Genomic DNA, 25,689 nt, shown 5'->3' with positions numbered 1-25,689 from the left:
ACAATTGAAGTTTTATAGCACGCTACAAGTGCAATCTAATGGCATAAAGAGCACTACACTGGTGTAGTCGGTGCTACACTTATTCAAACTTGGGTGTAATCAGTCTATCTCTTTCTTTGCACTACACCGGTGTAACACCAAGAAAAAACGAAAACGCTATAAGTTTTATGTGAGGCTATAAAACTATCATAAAACCTCAATTGTTACTAGGGAATGATACTAAAACGTGCGTTTAATTAATTGTGCTCTAGGAGTTGATTTTAGTGATTTGGTGAGTTAGGAATACTTTTTTGGAATGTAAGTCCTATTCATTTGATGTATACTGAATTGTGATTAATCCACCTAAAAGTGAGATAGAAAATTTGTATCTACTAACTTTCGAGATAGAGTCATGATGTCAATGACAAAGTTGTAGAAAATTTTACTACGAGAAAACTTCCCGAACATTAAAATTCCCCAAAATGTAACGGTGTTGAGATAACGCGCGTTGTTCGTGAAAGGCACCCAATAAACATTTTTTATTATAACTTTTTTCTGAGATTTTTTTATTCTTTAAATGTTTTAAGAAGTTGTTGGAATTGAGAAACTAAAGAAATTTGTCGAAGAAGTCAACATTTTTTATTTGAAAACTTAAGAGTTATTGAATAAAATAGTTTAAAAATACCGACATTTTGAACGTCAATTACTAGGAGATGTGGAATTATGTGGAAGACATTTCGATTCTACTAGAAAGACAGTGAAAAGTACTACAAAAAATACTAGTTACAACGGGCATCAACTGGCCTGTTTTGTATTTTGTGACAAAATAAGTAGGACTTTTTCAACATAACTTTTTGGTGATTTTTTCAAATGTTCTAAAAATTCATTGGAGGTGGCAAAGAACAGATATGAGACCAGAATTCTAAGTTTCTGGAATCTTAAATTTACGAAATATTAAAAAATGAACACAACTTTGAATAGTATGCTATAAGACGTGCACAAATTTTAACAGTGTTTGCAGGAGTAAGAACCATAACCAAAAGTATTAGATGACGTTTTCACGAAATGATTTCGTAATCAGAGTTGCATTTTAGGACCAGACTTGCCAGACAAACTTTAGGAAAATATTTTCACGTGTATATTACAATTCAGTCGAATTTTAATTTCAAATATTTAATCGTTCAATGTGTGCTTAAACATGCATTTTGAAGGATTAAAAGCAATTTGAAAAATAGAAGACTTAATGGAAATTCTGACCAAGTAATCGTTGCATGAAAATGGCTTACACCGTTTTGTTATGGCATTTTTTAGTACAGTCGTGATTTGCAGGTTGGTCACTTTTTTCTTGGACCGGTTTTTAGTTGGGCCTCCGCTAGTTGGACCATTGTTCAACTAAAAAACTTCAGAGCGCTAGAATCTCATGTCAAATTTGCTTTGACAATCTACTAGAATGTAGTTAGAAATGTGAACGGATGCATTTACATTATTAATGTCTCCTTCGGGAAGTTTTTGACATTTGTCAGTCGGTCCACCTAGCGAATCAAATTCGTTAGTTAGACAGAGGCTGTGGCCCAACCTGCGACTATATTCACATTTGTTATCGTGTTAATTTTTTGAATAACTCGTAAGTTTGAGATTACAGAAACTAAGAGCTCTGGTCTCATATGTGTTCTTTGACACCTCTAATGATTTTTTTAGAACATTTGACTTATAGAAAAAATCACCAAAAAAGTTTCCACATCTCCTAGTAATTGACATTCAAAATGGCGATATTTTTAAATTATTTTATTCAATAACTCTTAAGTTTTCAAATAAAAAATGTTGATTTCTTCGACAAATTTCTTTAGTTTCTCAATTCCAACAAGTTCTTAGAACATTTAAAGAAATAAAAAAATCTCACAAAAAAGTTATAATGAAAAAATGATTTTTTGGGTGCCTTCCACGAACAACGCGCGTTATCTCAACACCGTTACATTTTGGAGAATTTGCATGTTCAGGAAGTTTTCTCGTAGTAAAATTTTCTACAACTTTGTCATTAACATCATGACTCTATCTCGAAAGTTAGTAGAAATAAATTTTCTATCTCAATTTTAGGTGGATTAATCACAATTCAGTATACATCAAAAGAAGGGGGCTTACATTCCAAAACAGTATTCCCAACACACCAAATCACTAAAATCAACTCCTAGAACACAATTAATTAAACGCACGTTTTGGTACCATTGCGACCACTGTGCAGTGGGACCAATCCAAAAAAGGTGGGACAAAACCTAGTTGAGGCCTTACATGTCATTTTAGAGCTAGCATTTCTTTGTAGGATATGTTCACAATATTATCCTGCAACTTTTTAAATAGAATATTTTTTGGTTGGACTAAAGTAGAGTACCCGAGCAAAAAAAAATTAAAAATTTTTTTAGAGGGTCGATGTCTTCGAAAAAGTTGTAGAATATTATGTTTAGAATAACTTCTTCTAATGTACCATAGACATCGGACCTCATTTTTTAGCCAAAATTGTTGTTGTTTTGTAAATATGATAAAAAATCAGCTTTTCGACTTTTTCATGCTAAAAACCTCAATTGCATGATTCAATATGTTCTACAAACTTGCTGGAATCACTAAAATTCAACTTTTTGTTGAAGGAACTAGTAACGTAAAATTAATATTTTGGCTTCTAAAACTATTTTTATTTTAAAGATTTTTGTTTTTTTTCTGTGCACTTTTGTGCAGCCAAACTTTGGCTATTCCGATACTATATTATTTCTAGAATAAATTTAATATTACATAGAAACAGGATATAGTCGGTCGCATTGTTTGGGTGATTATTCATGTACGACGGTTTATAACATAAAATGTTTTTATATTACTTTTAATTTAAATACAATATTAGCTATTAACAAAATATTTCACACGCACCTACCAGCATGTAGAATATACTGAGTTAATCAATTACGGTTACAATATGGAAAAGTGAAAAAATAAATAAATTTTGAAGTTAAACTGCCAAAGAACAATCTACAGTATATATATGGTATTTTCAACAAAATTGTTCCAAATACAATATTTGACAACTTTGCTGAAGATCTGAACCATTTAAACGAAATTTGATTTTTTAGTCCGGGATTTCTATTTTATTTTAACCAATAAAGTTAGTTCTAAAAATTCATAAAAAGTAGAACAATACCTATTTGAGGCCTTAGATATTGTAGAACCTAGACGTCTTTGGAAAAACATTCACAATATAATTCAATCATTTCTGCCTTTTATATGGTTGAGGACTTCAGCAAAGTTGTGTAATATTCAATTTCGAACTTTTTTGTTGAAAATACTTACACACACTTTAGATTTATTTTTTAAGCCAAAATCGTGGTTCTTTGGCAGTTTAATTACAAAATTTGTATTTTGCTTAACTTTTCCATGTTGTAACCTTAATTGATCAACTCAATATGCTCTACATGCTTGTAGGTGCGTGTAAAATATAAGATTTTGGGAATAGCTAATAATGTATATAAATTAAAAATAATATAAACACATTTTATGTTATAAACCGTCGTATATGAATGGTCACCCAAACAATACGTCCAACTATATCCTGTTTCCATGTAATATTAAATCGATTCTAGGAATAATAGAGTATCGGAATAGCCAAAGTTTGGCTGCACAAAAGTGCACAAAAAACAAAAATCTTTGATGAAAATAGAGCAAATTTCTTTGAAAAATAGTTTTAGAAGCCAAAATATTAATTTTACGTGATTAGTTCTTTCAAAAAAAAGTTGTATTTTAGTAATACCTGCAAGATTGTAGAACATATTGAATTAATCAATTGAGGTTTTTAGTATGGAAAAGTCGAAAAACTGATTTTTTGGTCATATTTACAAAAAAACAATTTTGACCCAAAATGAGGTCTGATGTCTGTGGTGTCTTAGAAGAAGTTATTCAAAACATAATATTCTATAACTTTGTCGAAGACATCGACCCTCTAAATTTTTTTTTTGAAAATTGTTTTTTTGCTCGGGTACTCTACTTTAGTCCAACCAAAAAATATTCTATTTAAAAAGTTGTAGCATAATATTGTGAACATATCTTAAGAAGAAATGCTGGCTCTAAAATGACATCTAAGGTCTCAAATAGGTTTTGTCCCACCTTTTTTGGATTGGTCCCACTGTGGGACAGTTGTATGGAAATCGTAAACTTTGCCGCATCAACACATATCTTTTTTGGTTCCATTTGGGGGGTCACAAAAACTGTGAGAAATTGGGGATCGATGGGTTATGATCCAGCGTAGCGCATTGCGTATAAAATTTGTATGGGAACTCGTATGGAAAGACATGCTTTATTGCATTTTTATTTCTGAAGATCCCAAATTATCCTGGAGAATGCAGCCTATAATGTATATGCGTAGTTCAGGGCATGTATCACAACATTGCCGGAGGGAGTATGGTGCTAAAGTGTTCCTGAAAAATGTTATAGCTTTTCAAAGTCCCATGTTTCGAGTTGAATGCAAATTCTCAGTTTTTTGACAACACTGCCACTGATTCTGAATGTGATATTCATTGTACGGATCAGATATGTGCGAGCGTGCGGGCTTCGCGATTGCGGGAATCATCGCGAAGGGCTCAAGCGTTTGTACGTTAACGTGTTCAATCACGCGTGCGTTTGGATGTCGCGCGTGCTAACGTGTATAAATTCTATTATAAGATCGTGTATCCTTTCGCGTATTCGCGTGTGTTCTTGGATGGTCTCACGTGGACCGTAAATCTGATACTTAATTTTCAGTGTACGGTTCAGATGTTAGAACAAAGTGAGAGTTTCCGGTCATGTCGCCATGGAACGTGTTGTCTAAAGGATATGAGCGTTATTTTTTATTGGTCCAATTGCATGTATGAACCTAAGTTGCTAGGACGGAGGGTAAAGATTTTCGGACGTAACCGATTCATGATTGCGCGAACACGGCTCTTTGCAGCTTCACTCATGTAAATGCGTTTGTAAATTTTTAAGTGCTAAAACGTCACCGGAGTGTTTTCATGTTTGCAAGATCGCGGGTGTAGGTTGCGTGGATGATCGCGAAGGGCTCGAGCGTTTGTATGTTAACGTGTTTGTCGCTTGTGCTGACATGTATGTAGCTTCGCGTGAATGAATTCGATTTTATAAGAGTAGAGGACATTAGCATATTCGCGTGAATTCTTGAACAACTGCGCGCGAACAGTGAATCTGATGCTTAATTTGTAGTCTATAGTACAGATGCATGAAAGAGAGTCAATTCCCTCCTATCACTAGAGTTCCCGGCCGTGTCGCCATGGAACGTGTTGTCTAGTGAATATGAACGTCATTTTTTTTTAATGGTCTAGCTGAAGGCATAGAAACAGTCTTCTGGTACCGAGGATAGCGACTTCCGGAAGTGACCGATCCATGATCGCGCGAGCGCGAAAGTTTGTAGGTTCACGCTTAAGACCGCGTTTCAAAATTTTAAAGTACTAGAACATTCGCCTTGTCACCGGGATGTTATCAGGTTTGCGAGACCGCAGGTGTAGCTTGCGTGCATGATCGCGAAGGGCTCAAGCATTTGTATTTTGTCGCATGTATGTGACTTCGCGTGTATAAATTCGAATTTTTGTCGCCAGTGGATATGAGCGTCATTTTTTTGTTTGGTCCACCTAAAGGGACCTATGATACTAGGGCTGCAGATAGCGACTTCCGGGTGTAACCGTTGCATGACCTCGCGAACACGGGCGTTTGTAAGATCCGGAGATCCGGATCCGGAGATAGCGTTTGTGAATTTATAAGTGCTAAAACGTTCACTTAGTCACCGGAGTGTTATCCTGTTTAAGACATCGCGGGCGTAGGTTGCGTGAAAGTACAAGAGACACCAGAATACGTCGTCTTCAAATGCTCTAGATTCGAAGAAGTTCGTAGGGGTATGTCTGGTGTGACAGTTGACAATATCGTCAAAGAGATATGCCACGACGAGCATACCTGGGACGCTGTGAACAGAGTGATTACGAGTATACTCTCAGAGCTGCAGAGCAAGTGGCGAAGGCCACAGATCGGGTTTCGAGAGAAATTCCGCCATCAGGGAGCTCTCCGACGGTGTAGACTAGGTCTACCGCCGGGGACCAGTTGGGTAGTTCACGACGTAGCACTGGGTTCGGGTCGTGATCCGGACGTCAGGCTTCATCGGAATCGCCGGACCGACCTCGACACCTTACCGGGTAATTCTTGAGTAGGCGCCACCAACGGGGATTGAACCGAGTAGACCGCGTCAAATAGCTACGGGAGCTACGCTCCACCCGGAAACGCTGGATGGACCTCAGCACCTACTGGCCCATTGAATAGGCTAGGTCCACCACCGGGGACTAGATCGAGTAGGAGCGAAGCGGGGAGTTAAATGGCTCACGAAAACGAACATCGGTATCGAAAGAAATCTACCGATCGGTTTCGGGAGAACCTCTCTCGGCGGGGAATTCTCTGTCGGAGTAGGTTAGATCCATTGTCGGAGGCTAGATTGAGTACTTCGCGAACAAGAAAGGGCGAGAGCTGAATGGCTTATCAGGGAAGTGAAGCGAAATGGGCTATAGAGTTGTGGTGCTAAAACCAAAGAAGAATCAGTATCGGGAGAACTTCCTTCGCCGGAGAACTCTCCGTCGACGTAAGCTAGATTCACCGCCGGGGACTAGACTGAGTACACCGTTACGATACACCACCACTCACTGGTCGTCGGGGCACCAGCGAACCGGACGCCCTCCTCCGCCAAAATAGCCAAGCTGACCTCGACACCTGGTTGGTTGGCTCGGTTTCGGGAGGACTTCTCTCGCCGGAGAATTCCCCGTCGGAGTAGACTAGGTCCACCATCGTGGACCAAGTAGTTCGCGAACAAGTCGGGAGCTGAACGAGTAACTGGTTCTGGTGGAAATTTCGGCACTGATTGGAACACTAGAGACGGGTCGTGGTGCTGAATGGCACAAGGGAGCCGAAGGGCTCGGTAAATTAGACAATTTGAAGTTTGCCGCCCAGATTGTCTTTGTAGTATAAGAGTACTAAGTCTCGACCTACAGCTAGCTTTCCCACTGCCATACAGAAAGTGCTAGTCTATGTGGATGATCGAGAACTGGTGGTGTGTCGAGTAGTGGTGCTGTAACCCTACTGAAGGAACTAACTTCTAAGTAGTTGGATTGGAGTGAATGCTATGCACCCTCCCCTCCCCTCCCCGAAGTAATGCCGAAAAGTAGTGCCAGGGAGAAATCAGGTTCTGGGAACGAAACCCGTTCCCTGAGATGTTGGGTTTTGCACATTTTTTCCAGCTCAGGGTTTTTTTGAAAAAATATTTCTGCTCTAAAAAAGTCACACACATACAGACATTGTCCCAATTTATTGAGTTGAGTCAATTTATATATGAGACCCGACCCTACGGGCCTCGGAAAAAGTTGTCAAAGTTTGAACGAATCCTATACATTTCTTTTGTAAGAAATGTAAAATACTCATTTTTTCTGGAAAAACTTCCCAAAATTTAAAAAAAAACCTATTTTAATCCACCTAGCGGTGCAATTGTGCCTTTCTCATTTCTCTAAACTATAGCACGGAGGCTTTTTATGTTCAACATAGTTGTGGAAATGTCCATTACATTCTTAGTACACTTTGCATTTATACACAATAGCTTGCCAGTCACGAACTTGATGAGCTACGTGTCGACGGTGAAACACTTGAAACAAAAAAATATCGTACTTCATTAGCCTAATCAGTATTAGATCAATGTTATCTGCTTGCTAACTCATTTTGTCATGCGGGGGTGGGTATGTGAGGTGGGCGAAAGTTTCATGAACGAACGACTCCCCAGCTTAAATTGGTTTGCTTTGTGATATAGTGATGGTTTAAAGATGATGGGGTTGATGGGGAGGGGTATGAGGGCTGAGGGGTGATTTAAGGAGATTTTTAAGAGAGGGGAGTGAACGGTAGAGGGGGGGGGGGGTGTAATCCCTCTCCTTAAACCATCAACTACGCCCCTGTTAGAATCCAGAAACCCTATGCGAGTCAAAAAAAAATTGGCCCTCCGTAAACGGGGATTAGGTTGACGTTTTTCAGAGTGATTGCATAACCTTTCTATATGAGAAAGGCAAAAATGTGCCAAAATCCAAAAAAGTGAACCGTCGTCAAATTTTTTTTCCAGTTTGCATCAAATCTCGACGTTTCATGCACCTTGAAGACATTTAGCATCAAAAATAAAAATTCTATTTTTAATTTTTCCTATAGTTTATATGAGAAATTTTTGTGTGGCCGCACTCTTAAACCCGTAATTCCGGAACCACAATTCCGATCGATCCAAAATTCAATAGCAGCCGATGTGAAGGTTGCACCTTTCATTTGAGACTAAGTTTGGGCAAATCGGTCCAGCCATCTCTGAGAATGAGTGACATTATTTGACACATACGCACATACACACACATACACACACACATACACACACATACACACACACATACACACACATACACACATACACACATACACACACATACACACACATACACACATACACACACACATACAGACTTTTTCCGATCTCGACGAACTGAGTCGAATGGGATATGACACTCGGCCCTCCGGGCCGGGATTAGGTTGACGTTTTTCAGAGTGATTGCATAACCTTTCTATATGAGAAAGGCAAAAAGGATCAACCTATATTTCTAATTGTTCTATATTTTAACTTACACTACTAACATCCTCAGACGAGAGATCAGAGCATATTTGTATAGTATATTTTTTAATCTGTTTGTAGGCGGTCGTAATTTTACAGATTAATCGAATATTTCCACCACCTTCGCACCGATTGGCCGAGGCCACGAAGAACAGCCTTCGCAGCTTCTCCGCTAAACCAGGTCAATTGATCGAAGATTATCGTGCAACTTTCTGCCAACCGAGTGTGCGGAACAAACGAAATAACAAAAAGAATTCGCCCGGCAACAAGATAAATGATTATCGAGGCAGCAAGCCTTGAATGGATGATGGAAAAAGCAGCTGATAATGCACTTTGTGCAACCATAGCAGGCCGGGAGAAGACATAATGTTTCGTGGGTCGATCCGATCGTCGCGATTAGTGACTCCAGTCGGATTGGTTTCTTATGGGTGTTAAGTCACGACTGCGAAAACAGTTTTTCGCATTCGACTTTTGCTGATTACATGTACCTAGCCGCAAAACAATGGAAAACTGCACTTACCTTTTTTTTACTATATATTTAGAAACCATACAATTTAAAATTAACAAAATGAACCCTTCCATGAAGCGGATGCGGCAGGATCCGACCGTAATTAATACGGGTTTCGGTACATTTTTTTTCCGTCAAGAGCCAATATCTTCTTACGGTTCTGGAAAGATGTACCAAATTCGTTCCATTCATTAGCTCCTGATAAAGCAATAAAAATAATAATAATAAGCCGACCGGTTATTTTTTTGCCTACCTCGACTGATCGATTACATGCACAAAGGTGGTGCATAAAAAATGCATTACGAAGGAATCGCTTCTCCTTGGTACCGAACGAGGTTCGTTGTTTGTCGAAGCGGGAATTACAGTTATTAAAGGGTTGCACGCAAACCGCCAAGAATTTCCGTTGTTTTTGTATAATTATTTGCGTCGTGAATTGTTTGTAGTACAAATAAAATTAAAACTGGGTTGCTGCAATGTAATTGTTTTCTTTTCTACTTTGCACCTTTAAAAATGCGAATAAATCTGTGAGAGTGGTCAAAAAACTAAGGCAAACTGAGTTAAGAGGATTGCTTTAATTTCTATCACTTTCGACAGATCTAGTTTGAACAAAAGTCTACGTATCCCTAACTAATTGACGCAATATTGTATTCGGAAAACGTACAAAAAGTTATTCGAACGATTTTAAGTCGCAGTAAGAATTTCAACTCAAATCACCGACGTTTATTTCTGATTTCCTGCTGCACTAATGACACAATTCAGGCGCAAAAATGCTGATTTTATCACCCCAAATGGTGATCGAGCACAATCTGCTGCGCATTCTACACGGATAGCAACGGACAACCACCGAACGAACGAACGAACCTCTTCGCGATTTTGAGATGACATTTAATTATGCAAATATGGCGCGCATATTTCGTTTCGCTACGGACTCGTCGATAGAGTTTGCTTATAAACCAATCACAACTTTCCGCCTCTGATACGTCCGATCATCAACAAGAGCTGCCCTCCTTTCGCCGCCTACTTTACGGCCGGCAGAAAACCAGCTGCGTCTTCCTCGCCGCTCCAAACAATTTTGCTCAAATATATCAGAGACCTGGTCTGACGGCGATGGAGCTTTACCTAATGACCCCCGCCCGGTGGACCCATGGCCTACTACTACTACATACTACATCCCGCTAAACGGCAATTTCCGATGATGCGTGTGCTGATTAAGCACGTTGGAATTTGCGCCTTTCACTGCGGCCACGAACAGTTCGGCGAAATGGGCTTCGGTCCTCTCTCGGGAGGCGTGCAGAGCACTCCATTTTTTATCGCCCCCCGTGCAGAGCAGGTTGATTTTTGTGTGGATGTTTATGGCGCGCAGCACCTTGCCGTTTATTTCGATATCGAATCCACACGAAACCGCCGATGGTTTGGTTATAGGAGGGGAGAGGGGGTCGCAGGGAATTGGTGTTTCCAAGCGATCAATTTGCATAAATAAATATTGTAATTTAAAGTTTTTTTTCATTCGGCGGACACCGCGAGGTCCGTATTCCAAGGAGTGCTCTCCGGTGTTTGGATGTGTATTTTTCGTTAAGCCGGCTCAGTTCGAGTGATCTCCCCCATTGCTTCCTGCGCGCGTCCGAAGATCATGTTCAGTTTTTGATTTAACATGGCTTTCCGAAGAGGAAACATTTCTTATGAGAGGTCCATTGTGGGTTATTTATTAGTACTCCTACCGTTTAGTTATAATTAAGGTTGGCTTTGAATTTTAAGCAGATAGAAAAGCTTGGTCTTGTTTCTGATATCCTGACATTTATCGGTGGAGAAACTTCACGGCTTTATGGAGCTGATATTTAATATTCTTCTAAATAGATCCAAACTAAGGAAATTCAGACAACAGAGATCGAAAATTCAAGCATACAAGGATTAACAATTATGGAAATTCGAAAAATAGAAATTTCAAATTTTCAAAATTTTGAAGATGTTCGAAAATTCAAAAATATGACTCAAAAATTCGGAAAATTGCAAAAAAGATTATTCGAACATTTAATTATTTTTATCATGAATTCAAAAACTCGAAAATTAAAAAATCTTTTAATTCGAGAATTCAGAAATTCACATATGCGAATATTCGATTAGAAATGCCAAATTTCAATTTGAAAATTTTAAAATTCAAGGGCTTGCAAATTCAAAAATTTCTAAAAGTCGACGATTCTGTAATTTAAATATTCGAGCATTCGAGAACTCTAAAACTCAAGAATTTAATTAACGAATCAAACACTCGAAAATTATTAGAAAATTTGAAAATTAAGAGGCTTAAAAACTTGACAAATCGAGGATTCGAAAATACATAATTCGAAAATTTGAAAATTTGACTATCCAAAAATTCGAAAATATAGAGTTTAAAAATCTTGAAAAGCGAAAAAATTCTGAAATACGAAGAAAACAACAACACGAAAAATAGAAAATTTGATGCTGAAAATATTCGAAAACTTCTAAAATTCTATACTACGAAAATTCGAAATTTCAAAAATCCAAGAATCCAAAAGTTTGAAAATTCGATAATTTGAGAATTCAAATCTCCGAAGATTCGAAAATTTGAAAACTTCATTTAAACATTTGAAAATTAGTGAAATATTCGACAATTCGATAATTTGAAAATCTGAAAATATGATAATTCGAAGATTCGATACATTATTCGAAAATTTAATAACTCGAGAGTCCTAAATTCGAAAATTTGAATATTTGGAAACACGAATATTCAAGGATTCCAAAATTTAAATATTTGGAAATTCAAAAAATTTAAAATTAGATATTTTAAAATTGATAATTCGAAAATGTGATCATTCGAAAATTTGAAAATAATGAATTCAAAACTCGAAAGTTCAATTATTCAAATTCAAAAATTCAAAAATGCGGATATTTGAAAATTTGTGCTGTCAAATTTAAATTTGATAATTCTATTATTCGGAAATTCTAAAATTCAACTCAAAAATGCGAAATTTGGAAAATAGTAAATTTTAAAATTCGAAACTACAAAAATTTCAAAACACGAGGATTTGAAAATTCAATCATTGGACAATTTGAAAATTCACAAACTCAAAAGGATGAAAATCTTAAAATTCAAAAATAGGACAATTTGAGGATTCGAAAATCTGAAAGTTCTATAATTCGAAGTAGGTATATAACCCGAAAGTTAGAAAATTCGAAAATTCAAAGATTCCAAAATTTAGACTTGAAAATTCGAGATTTCAAAAATTCAAATACTCTAAAATTCAAGAGTTCAATTAAAGGTTACAATTTTCGGAAATTCGAAAATACGAATGAAACAGAAATACGAAAATTGGAAGATTAAAATATTCGAAAATTAAGTCTCGGAGTTCAAAAATTCGATAATTCAAGAATGCGAAAATTTGGAAATTCCATTAGAACATTTGAAAATTGTTGAAAAATTCGACAATTTGTGAATTTGAAAATCTGAATATGCGATAATTAGAAGGTTCGATACATTACTCAAAAAATTAATAATTCAAAAGTTTCAAGATTCGCAAATTTGAAGATTTATAAATTCGAAGATTCAAAAACACGAAAACTTGAAAATTCGTGGAATCCAAATATTTGGAAAAACAAAAATTTTAAAATTCGATAGTTTGAATTTGAATTTTGCAATTCGAAAATTTGAAAAACAGGAACTCAAAATTCAAAAATTCCAAGCCACAAAAAAGCGGTTATTCAAAAATTAGAAATCTCAAATTTGAATTCGAAAATTCTCAAATTCAAAGATTCAAAAAATTCGCAGGATTAAAAATTTTAAAATTCAATGTTTCAGAAATTTCACAATTCGAGAACTCGATATCGATTGAAAATCCGAAAATTCAGAAACTCAATTTTAAAATAGGAAATTTCGAAAATTCAAAAATTTATAGGTAATTGTGAAATTCGAAAATTTAGAAATTTTAGGATCCGATGATCTGAAAATCCGATTATTCGAAAGTTGGATAACTCATTACATAATCCAAAAATTTAAAAATTCGAAATTTCCAAAATTCAAAGATATTAAAAAACTAAAAAAAAGAAAATTTGAAGGTTAAACTACTCGAAATTTTACAAAACTCAAAACTACATAAATTTGAAATGCCAAAAACTATAGCGTTTGAAAATTTGATAATTTGAAAATTCAAACGATCAAATATTTAAGAATTCGAAAATTCAAACAATCAAAAGTTCTAGAATTCGATCATTCAAAAAATCTAAAATTAAAATATACAATTATTTGAAAATCTGAAAACTTGATACATAATTCGAACAATTAAACATTCGAGAATTTAAAAAATCAAAAATTAGGATTCGAAAATTTAAAGACTCGAAAATTCAAAGATTCGAGAATTTAAATATTTGGAAACTAAAAAAATTTTAAATCAGGAAATTTAATATTCCAAAAATACGAAAGCATAAAAACTCAAAAACACGATTTTAACATTGAAACATTCAAAAGCATTAAGATTAATTACATGGGTGCGATTCGACTTCGTCTCGTCAGAAACCGACATTAACTTTGTGTTTCAATCGAACGACTGATCAAACGTGATGTCCCGTCCGAGCAGAAGTTCTGTTTATGCCGATAAGACACAATGAAGCCGAAACTTGTTTTGGCTTAGCAGCCCTATGCGAAAGTACTATGCTATATTTCACCCTAAGGAGAAAAATTGGGTGAATTCTAAAATTTCTCACTTGGGCGAAAACTTTTTGGTAAAACCAGTCTTTGCACTTAAAGGGCACACACAAATCCTTACTTATTACATGGGTGCGTTTCGACTTCGTCTCATCAGAACATTCAAAACTACAAAATTCAACAAATCAACAATTCCATAATTAGAAAAATTTTATCTCGAAAATTCTAAATAAAAAATCGAGAAATCGGAAATCCAAAAAACTAATAATTGTAATATTCGAGAATTCAAAAACTCGAAATTCGAAAATTCGAGAATAAAGCATAAAAAATTTGGTAATTCCAAAAATCGAGACTGCAAAAATTCGAAGATTCAAAAATACAACCATTCAAAAATTCGTGAATTTAAAAATTGGAGAATTCCGAAATTTTAAAATTAAAAAGTTCGTCAATTTGGAAGTACGGAAATTTCACAGTACAAAAATTCAAAAATTAGAAAAATTTAATATTCCACAGTTCGAAATTATTCGAAAATTCCATGTTTTGATAATTCAAAAATCTTAAAATTCGGTAATTCGAAAATTTGATTGTTCGAATATTCGATACATAACATGCGAATTTGTAAACTCAAATATTCAAGGATTTAGAAATTCGAAAATTTAAAGAATTGAAAATTCGAGGAATAAACAATTCAAATATTTGATAATGTTTGAATTCGGAATTCGAAAATTCAAAACATTGAAAATTCAAAAAATAGACAATGTAACAATTCGAAGCTTCGAAAGTTAAAAATTCGAGAATGCAGAATCCAAACGTCTGACAATTTCAAAATTCGAAGACACAAAAATTAAAAAATAATTAAATTTTAAAATTCGACAGATTTCTTTTTTTCTGAAAATTCGTAATTCAAAAAGTTGATATTTCAAAAATCCAAGAATTTTAAAATTCAAGGATGCAAAAATATTGGAATTCGAAAATAAAAAATTAAAAAATTCAAGAAAATAAAAATTGTAAAATTAAAAAATTTAAATAATTGTAAATTCGAATATTCAAGAATTATTAGAAAATTCGAAAATTAGAAAATCTGAAATTTCGGGGATTCGAAAAATTGATTATTCGAAAATTTTATAAATAACTCGAAAATTTAATAATTGTGAAATTCAAAATTTCGAAAACAAGAAGATTCAGAAATTCGAAGATTAAAAAATGTAAAAATTCGAACATTTAAGTATTTAGAAATTCAAAAAATTCGAGAATATGCAAAAACAAAAATTCAACACAACGGAAATTCAAAAATTTTAAGATTAAAATGTTCGACATTTTTTTAAATTCGAAACAACCATTTTGAAATTTAAAAAAGTCGATCATGCAAAAATTCAAACAATTTAAAGTTTGAAAATTTGAAAACTCAACAATTTGAAAACAATTGGAAAATTCGACATTTCGAGAATTCGAAAATCTGAAAATTCCACAATTCGAAAATTTGATAATTCAAACATCCGATACTCCAAAATATAATAATTCAGAATTCAAAAGTTTAAAAATTTGAAGATTTGCGCATTCAAGAATTCAGAGAATCAACGAATCAAAGATTCGAACATTCGAAAAGTCTAATATTTAGAAATTCTAAAATAATTTTGAATATTTAAGAATTCACAAAATCGAAAAATCGATATTTCAAAAGTTCGAAATACGAAAAAGTACAAATTCAAAAACACGAAAATTCTAAAATTTTGATATAAAAATTTGAAAAATTCTTAAATTTGAAATCCGAAAAATTCGAAATTTCTGAAAATCCAAAATTCTAGAGTTTGAAAATTCGACAACTCGAAAATTCAAAATCCCGAACAACATTCAAAGATTCTGAAATACGAAAATTCAAGAAACCAAAAATTCTAAAATATGAAAATTTCACAGCTTGAAAATTCCTAAATTCAAAATTCATTCGATAATTCGAACTTCGGAAATTCAAAAATTCTTCAATTTGACACTCGAGGACCTAAAGATTTGAAAATCCGAAGATCTGAAAATTCAATTATTCGCAAATTTAAAAATTCAATGGATTGAATTCGAAAATCCAAGAATCTGACTATTCTAGAATTAAAAAAATGGTTCATTCGAAAATTTTAAAATTCTAAATGCAAAAATACGAGAATACCAAGATCTGAAAATTTAAAAATTTGAAAATTTGAGAATTCAAGAATTCAAAAACTGGAAACTCAAAAATTCGACAATTTGACAATTCATGAAGAATTAGAAAACTCAAAAATTTTAAAATTCTATGATGCGAAATTTCGAAGATTCGAAAATCCATAAATCTAACAGTTCAACAATTCGAGTATTTGAAGACCTAAAAATTCGAGAATTAGAACATTCCAAAAATCGGAAATATGGAAACATAAAAATTCAAAAATTCAACAATACATGAATTCGAAAATCTGAAAATCCGATATTCAAAACGTTTATATTTCGAAAATTCGATAAATCGAAAATTTAAAATTTCGCAATGCAAAACTCAAAAGATATGAAAATTCAAAGACTCAAAACCTCTAAGATTACAATATTCAAGTATTCAAAAAATTAACATTTTGACAATTCGAGATTTGGAGGATTCGAAAATCCAAAAAATGAATAATTCAAAAGTTTGATAATATGAAAACTTACAAACTCGACCATTCGAGAATTCAAAAATTCCAATATTTAATGGTTTAAAAATGCGATAATTCAGATATTTAAATATTTGAAAATTTAAAAGTTCAAATTATTGAAAATTCGAAAATAAAAAATACGGAAATTGTAATCGAGAAGTCGTGAATTCGAAAATCTGAATAATCGAAAACTTATTTATTCGAAAATTCCATGCAAAATTCGAGAACTTAATGATTCGACAATTCAAAAACTCGAAAATTTAAAAACTCGGGAATTCGATGACTCAAAAATCCGAAACTAAATTCGATAAATTAAATATTCGAAAAATTCAAAAATATGGAAATTCCGAAATTCGACAATTCGTGGAATCAAAAATTTGAAAATTCGTTATTCGAAACGTAACTGTTTCGAAAATTTGATAATTCGTGAATTTTAACATTCGAGGATTAAAGAATTCGGCAATTCGATAATTTGAGAGTTCAACTATTAGAAAATCCGAAAACTGGATTCAAACTTTTATAAAATGAAAATTTAAAAAGCCATGAAATCAAAACTTCTAAAATAAAAGTTTAAATATTCAAGAATTTAAAGATTCGGAAAATCGCAGATCATTAATTCCAAAAATTCGTTTCTTCGAATTTCCTAAATTTAAAAATACAAAAATTTAAAAGGTTGCAAAAATAAAAATTTGAAAATTCGAAGAATTGAAAATTGGAGAATCAAAACTGGAGAAATGAAAATTCGAATATGAAGTTCAAAAATATTCTATAATCCGATATTTGGATAATCCGAATATTTGAAAATTGAAAAATTCAGCTATGAAAATGCAAAAATTCGGAATCTTATAAAAATTTCTAGAAATTCAAAAATTGGAGGAGCTAAAAAATTCGAAAATACAGAAAATCCGGAAAATTAATAAGCATAAAACATAAAACATAAAACATAAAACATAAAACATAAAACATAAAACATAAAACATAAAACATAAAACATAAAACATAAAACATAAAACATAAAACATAAAACATAAAACATAAAACATAAAACATAAAACATAAAACATAAAACATAAAACATAAAACATAAAACATAAAACATAAAACATAAAACATAAAACATAAAACATAAAACATAAAACATAAAACATAAAACATAAAACATAAAACATAAAACATAAAACATAAAACATAAAACATAAAACATAAAACATAAAACATAAAACATAAAACATAAAACATAAAACATAAAACATAAAACATAAAACATAAAACATAAAACATAAAACATAAAACATAAAACATAAAACATAAAACATAAAACATAAAACATAAAACATAAAACATAAAACATAAAACATAAAACATAAAACATAAAACATAAAACATAAAACATAAAACATAAAACATAAAACATAAAACATAAAACATAAAACATAAAACATAAAACATAAAACATAAAACATAAAACATAAAACATAAAACATAAAACATAAAACATAAAACATAAAACATAAAACATAAAACATAAAACATAAAACATAAAACATAAAACATAAAACATAAAACATAAAACATAAAACATAAAACATAAAACATAAAACATAAAACATAAAACATAAAACATAAAACATAAAACATAAAACATAAAACATAAAACATAAAACATAAAACATAAAACATAAAACATAAAACATAAAACATAAAACATAAAACATAAAACATAAAACATAAAACATAAAACATAAAACATAAAACATAAAACATAAAACATAAAACATAAAACATAAAACATAAAACATAAAACATAAAACATAAAACATAAAACATAAAACATAAAACATAAAACATAAAACATAAAACATAAAACATAAAACATAAAACATAAAACATAAAACATAAAACATAAAACATAAAACATAAAACATAAAACATAAAACATAAAACATAAAACATAAAACATAAAACATAAAACATAAAACATAAAACATAAAACATAAAACATAAAACATAAAACATAAAACATAAAACATAAAACATAAAACATAAAACATAAAACATAAAACATAAAACATAAAACATAAAACATAAAACATAAAACATAAAACATAAAACATAAAACATAAAACATAAAACATAAAACATAAAACATAAAACATAAAACATAAAACATAAAACATAAAACATAAAACATAAAACATAAAACATAAAACATAAAACATAAAACATAAAACATAAAACATAAAACATAAAACATAAAACATAAAACATAAAACATAAAACATAAAACATAAAACATAAAACATAAAACATAAAACATAAAACATAAAACATAAAACATAAAACATAAAACATAAAACATAAAACATAAAACATAAAACATAAAACATAAAACATAAAACATAAAACATAAAACATAAAACATAAAACATAAAACATAAAACATAAAACATAAAACATAAAACATAAAACATAAAACATAAAACATAAAACATAAAACATAAAACATAAAACATAAAACATAAAACATAAAACATAAAACATAAAACATAAAACATAAAACATAAAACATAAAACATAAAACATAAAACATAAAACATAAAACATAAAACATAAAACATAAAACATAAAACATAAAACATAAAACATAAAACATAAAACATAAAACATAAAACATAAAACATAAAACATAAAACATAAAACATAAAACATAAAACATAAAACATAAAACATAAAACATAAAACATAAAACATAAAACATAAAACATAAAACATAAAACATAAAACATAAAACATAAAACATAAAACATAAAACATAAAACATAAAACATAAAACATAAAACATAAAACATAAAACATAAAACATAAAACATAAAACATAAAACATAAAACATAAAACATAAAACATAAAACATAAAACATAAAACATAAAACATAAAACATAAAACATAAAACATAAAACATAAAACATAAAACATAAAACATAAAACATAAAACATAAAACATAAAACATAAAACATAAAACATAAAACATAAAACATAAAACATAAAACATAAAACATAAAACATAAAACATAAAACATAAAACATAAAACATAAAACATAAAACATAAAACATAAAACATAAAACATAAAACATAAAACATAAAACATAAAACATAAAACATAAAACATAAAACATAAAACATAAAACATAAAACATAAAACATAAAACATAAAACATAAAACATAAAACATAAAACATAAAACATAAAACATAAAACATAAAACATAAAACATAAAACATAAAACATAAAACATAAAACATAAAACATAAAACATAAAACATAAAACATAAAACATAAAACATAAAACATAAAACATAAAACATAAAACATAAAACATAAAACATAAAACATAAAACATAAAACATAAAACATAAAACATAAAACATAAAACATAAAACATAAAACATAAAACATAAAACATAAAACATAAAACATAAAACATAAAACATAAAACATAAAACATAAAACATAAAACATAAAACATAAAACATAAAACATAAAACATAAAACATAAAACATAAAACATAAAACATAAAACATAAAACATAAAACATAAAACATAAAACATAAAACATAAAACATAAAACATAAAACATAAAACATAAAACATAAAACATAAAACATAAAACATAAAACATAAAACATAAAACATAAAACATAAAACATAAAACATAAAACATAAAACATAAAACATAAAACATAAAACATAAAACATAAAACATAAAACATAAAACATAAAACATAAAACATAAAACATAAAACATAAAACATAAAACATAAAACATAAAACATAAAACATAAAACATAAAACATAAAACATAAAACATAAAACATAAAACATAAAACATAAAACATAAAACATAAAACATAAAACATAAAACATAAAACATAAAACATAAAACATAAAACATAAAACATAAAACATAAAACATAAAACATAAAACATAAAACATAAAACATAAAACATAAAACATAAAACATAAAACATAAAACATAAAACATAAAACATAAAACATAAAACATAAAACATAAAACATAAAACATAAAACATAAAACATAAAACATAAAACATAAAACATAAAACATAAAACATAAAACATAAAACATAAAACATAAAACATAAAACATAAAACATAAAACATAAAACATAAAACATAAAACATAAAACATAAAACATAAAACATAAAACATAAAACATAAAACATAAAACATAAAACATAAAACATAAAACATAAAACATAAAACATAAAACATAAAACATAAAACATAAAACATAAAACATAAAACATAAAACATAAAACATAAAACATAAAACATAAAACATAAAACATAAAACATAAAACATAAAACATAAAACATAAAACATAAAACATAAAACATAAAACATAAAACATAAAACATAAAACATAAAACATAAAACATAAAACATAAAACATAAAACATAAAACATAAAACATAAAACATAAAACATAAAACATAAAACATAAAACATAAAACATAAAACATAAAACATAAAACATAAAACATAAAACATAAAACATAAAACATAAAACATAAAACATAAAACATAAAACATAAAACATAAAACATAAAACATAAAACATAAAACATAAAACATAAAACATAAAACATAAAACATAAAACATAAAACATAAAACATAAAACATAAAACATAAAACATAAAACATAAAACATAAAACATAAAACATAAAACATAAAACATAAAACATAAAACATAAAACATAAAACATAAAACATAAAACATAAAACATAAAACATAAAACATAAAACATAAAACATAAAACATAAAACATAAAACATAAAACATAAAACATAAAACATAAAACATAAAACATAAAACATAAAACATAAAACATAAAACATAAAACATAAAACATAAAACATAAAACATAAAACATAAAACATAAAACATAAAACATAAAACATAAAACATAAAACATAAAACATAAAACATAAAACATAAAACATAAAACATAAAACATAAAACATAAAACATAAAACATAAAACATAAAACATAAAACATAAAACATAAAACATAAAACATAAAACATAAAACATAAAACATAAAACATAAAACATAAAACATAAAACATAAAACATAAAACATAAAACATAAAACATAAAACATAAAACATAAAACATAAAACATAAAACATAAAACATAAAACATAAAACATAAAACATAAAACATAAAACATAAAACATAAAACATAAAACATAAAACATAAAACATAAAACATAAAACATAAAACATAAAACATAAAACATAAAACATAAAACATAAAACATAAAACATAAAACATAAAACATAAAACATAAAACATAAAACATAAAACATAAAACATAAAACATAAAACATAAAACATAAAACATAAAACATAAAACATAAAACATAAAACATAAAACATAAAACATAAAACATAAAACATAAAACATAAAACATAAAACATAAAACATAAAACATAAAACATAAAACATAAAACATAAAACATAAAACATAAAACATAAAACATAAAACATAAAACATAAAACATAAAACATAAAACATAAAACATAAAACATAAAACATAAAACATAAAACATAAAACATAAAACATAAAACATAAAACATAAAACATAAAACATAAAACATAAAACATAAAACATAAAACATAAAACATAAAACATAAAACATAAAACATAAAACATAAAACATAAAACATAAAACATAAAACATAAAACATAAAACATAAAACATAAAACATAAAACATAAAACATAAAACATAAAACATAAAACATAAAACATAAAACATAAAACATAAAACATAAAACATAAAACATAAAACATAAAACATAAAACATAAAACATAAAACATAAAACATAAAACATAAAACATAAAACATAAAACATAAAACATAAAACATAAAACATAAAACATAAAACATAAAACATAAAACATAAAACATAAAACATAAAACATAAAACATAAAACATAAAACATAAAACATAAAACATAAAACATAAAACATAAAACATAAAACATAAAACATAAAACATAAAACATAAAACATAAAACATAAAACATAAAACATAAAACATAAAACATAAAACATAAAACATAAAACATAAAACATAAAACATAAAACATAAAACATAAAACATAAAACATAAAACATAAAACATAAAACATAAAACATAAAACATAAAACATAAAACATAAAACATAAAACATAAAACATAAAACATAAAACATAAAACATAAAACATAAAACATAAAACATAAAACATAAAACATAAAACATAAAACATAAAACATAAAGCATAAAACATAAAACATAAAACATAAAACATAAAACATAAAACATAAAACATAAAACATAAAACATAAAACATAAAACATAAAGCATAAAACATAAAACATAAAACATAAAACATAAAACATAAAACATAAAACATAAAACATAAAACATAAAACATAAAACATAAAACATAAAACATAAAACATAAAACATAAAACATAAAACATAAAACATAAAATGGATGCATTTTGTAAGCTATAGTCAAGCACATTGCGCAACTATGCTGATCGTAGCTAAAGCCTCGACTAATATCGTAAGGCCGAAAGTTAAACGCGAAACAAGCTAACAATCAGAAATCCGAGACCCCCAATTTATTCCAGTGGCGCCCATTAAAATCCACGCAATGCTATCACATATCTCGTATAGCCTAAGCGAAGGAGGCGCAAGGAAAACAACACGCAAGGACTAGTTTCAACCCGGTTTCTCGCGGTGGCTGCCGCATCTCATTTGCTACCTAATAGCAAAAGAATTCCAGTTGTCGCGTGAACACTGACCATTCTCGAAATCAATGATCAACAATGGGCAGACGGGAGGGTGCACAGTAAGGGAATCGAATTTCGCATAGCTTCCTTTGTTTCGCGTTGCAGTGCGGCACGGCATTGACTTATTTATAGGCGACATGTTTTGCCCTCCTTGTTTCGTCTCGATCATCCCGATCATGCCAAGAGGGAGCCAGCCACCGCGGGCAGAGATGATGGCAGACCTACTCGGGGCACCATGCCATTGTCGGTCGCCGGTAAGTCAAGTGGCACAGGACAGCGACGGCGAAGTAAGGATTTGCGTGTATAAATCAACCACTTGCGCGTGTTTGGCCGGTTCGACTCCGTTCGATGAACTGGAATCTGGAGAATGTTGTTCGATTGTTTTCTTTTCTAGCATTCCTAATCTAATCGATTTTTCTCTTGTTTCTTCCAGATATCGCTCCGAGATGTTTCCTATCATCGATAGCCGCGTCGTCGTCGTCGATAATTTGCCCTCAGTTGAAAACGGAATGTCACACAGGTCAGACCCTGCCAGCTGCCTGCGGCAGCATGTGACAGAAAGAATAGCAGATCAAAGGCACTGTTTATTGCGACGACGAATAGTCCATCGTTCAGCGGTAGCTCATCGGTGCTCCCTGCTCATAGCTCTAGTATTAAGTTGTCCCCTGCTAGTACTAGCTTTGCCGCACTCTTCGCATCATTCTCCTTCTTCGTCGTCGTCGTCGTCAACGCTGGCGTCCACGTCGAGTAGTAGCGGTGGATCCGCTGGCAGTAGCAGTACAAAAAGTTTAGGTGTTTACATGATCCGATCGCCGGAATCGACGACGGCACCAGCCGGCGATGAAGTACTCTTCGAGTGCGAACTGAATTTGATACCTGAGAGACTAGAGTGGCGGTTTCGGGCCCAGGAGAGCCAGGGAAGTCGCGATGATTACGTCTACCTTAATAAGAATGTAAGTATCGCCTTTGGAGTAGGACATGTACCGACATGTTAACCTTGGATTGATTTTTTTTCCTTCGCGTAGGGTCACAACGTGACAACCGTCGAAGGAAACTCGAAGCTACATGTGTACGTTAACGTCAAGACAATCGGTGAGTATCAGTGCGTTGCGTGGTTCGGGGCTTCGGCGATCGCCTCCATACCGGCGAGGTTAACCCTCGCCTCAATCAGTCTGGACTCTAGTATTAGCAGTAGTGGCGGCTACGCCAGTTACGGTCCGATCCGAGGCAGCAGTATTAGCGACGTCCACAGCGGGCGAACCGATCGTGTACCGACCATGATGAGACGGGTACTTTCTCCGATCCAGCAGCAACATCTGAAAATCTCCCCGGGAAATAGTATTATCATCAAGTGTGGAGAAGTAATCTCCAATCCTCCAGCTATCTGGAGTTACTACAAGTAAGTTTTTCAAGATCTTGATCCCCCTGAGTAACCAGTGACTGACAAGATTCTTTATTGCAGAGACGAAGTAGCGATTCCCGCCAGTACCCCTCAGCTACCATCCGGTGGACTGATTCTACCCCAACTAACGCCACAAGACTCCGGAACGTATCGCTGTTCAGCCGTCAATTCAATCACGGGTAACGAACTAAAACTGCCACAGAAAACTACAATTCTCGTAGAATTCACCCCTCGATCATCACCGAGAGCGATCTACAAACCGCAAAACGTATCCGCAACACCGGGTTCTACCGTCCTACTGGAGTGCACCGGAGTGGCAAACCCCATCCCCAAACCATCCTGGTCACGTAGGGATGGTCTTCCCATCGGAGATCATTCGCAAGTTCTACCCTACGGCCTACAAATCAACGGTGTCGTTCCGGAAGATCAAGGGGAATATGCGTGTCGCTTGGACAACGGTGTAGAACCTGCCCTCGTACACACCATCAAACTGACCGTGCTGGAGCTCCCACAGATCATCGAACCCCCGCGACCAACCCTAACCAATGAAAGCGAAAGTCTCGAACTGCAGTGCATTGCCAAGGGTTCCCCAACTCCGGACATTTACTGGATGATAAACGGTGACTACACCAAATGGGATCGACTGATCAAATCAAACGGTTCCAAACTGTTCATAAAATCGGTCGAGAAGAAACACGCCGGAATTGTTCAGTGCTTCGCTAGGAACGAAGTAGGCGAGGTCAGCGAGAGTAGCCTTCTGCAGGTTAATCCGAAACAGATTCCCGGCGGGATTGGATCACCTCCTTTAGGCTCCGTACCTTCCGGTTCCAAGTTCGGAAACGAACACAACGGTAAACGGCAGAAGGGTGGAAAGAAACACAAACACCGTAAGTATAGTGGCAAAAATATAGGTTTATTCTCTTTCAG

General features: G+C 31.3%; 1 protein-coding gene across 5 annotated transcripts in view; it reads left to right on the top strand.

Annotated features, from left to right (window-relative positions):
• Window positions 1-25,689, top strand: part of LOC131685477 (interference hedgehog-like) — a 291,909-nt gene that overhangs the window by 247,461 nt on the left and 18,759 nt on the right. For all 5 annotated transcript variants that reach the window (XM_058969211.1, XM_058969212.1, XM_058969210.1 and 2 more), the window contains exons 4-6: window positions 23,794-24,313; window positions 24,386-24,759; window positions 24,823-25,649. In XM_058969211.1, the coding sequence (XP_058825194.1) occupies window positions 23,807-24,313; window positions 24,386-24,759; window positions 24,823-25,649 (1,708 nt within the window). In that variant the 5' untranslated portion in view covers window positions 23,794-23,806. The remainder of the gene's footprint in view (window positions 1-23,793; window positions 24,314-24,385; window positions 24,760-24,822; window positions 25,650-25,689) is intronic.

The sequence above is a fragment of the Topomyia yanbarensis genome, chromosome 2 (assembly GCF_030247195.1).
Source record: "Topomyia yanbarensis strain Yona2022 chromosome 2, ASM3024719v1, whole genome shotgun sequence".
Classification (NCBI taxonomy): domain Eukaryota; kingdom Metazoa; phylum Arthropoda; class Insecta; order Diptera; family Culicidae; genus Topomyia; species Topomyia yanbarensis.
This window is presented reverse-complemented; position numbering and strand designations above follow the sequence as displayed.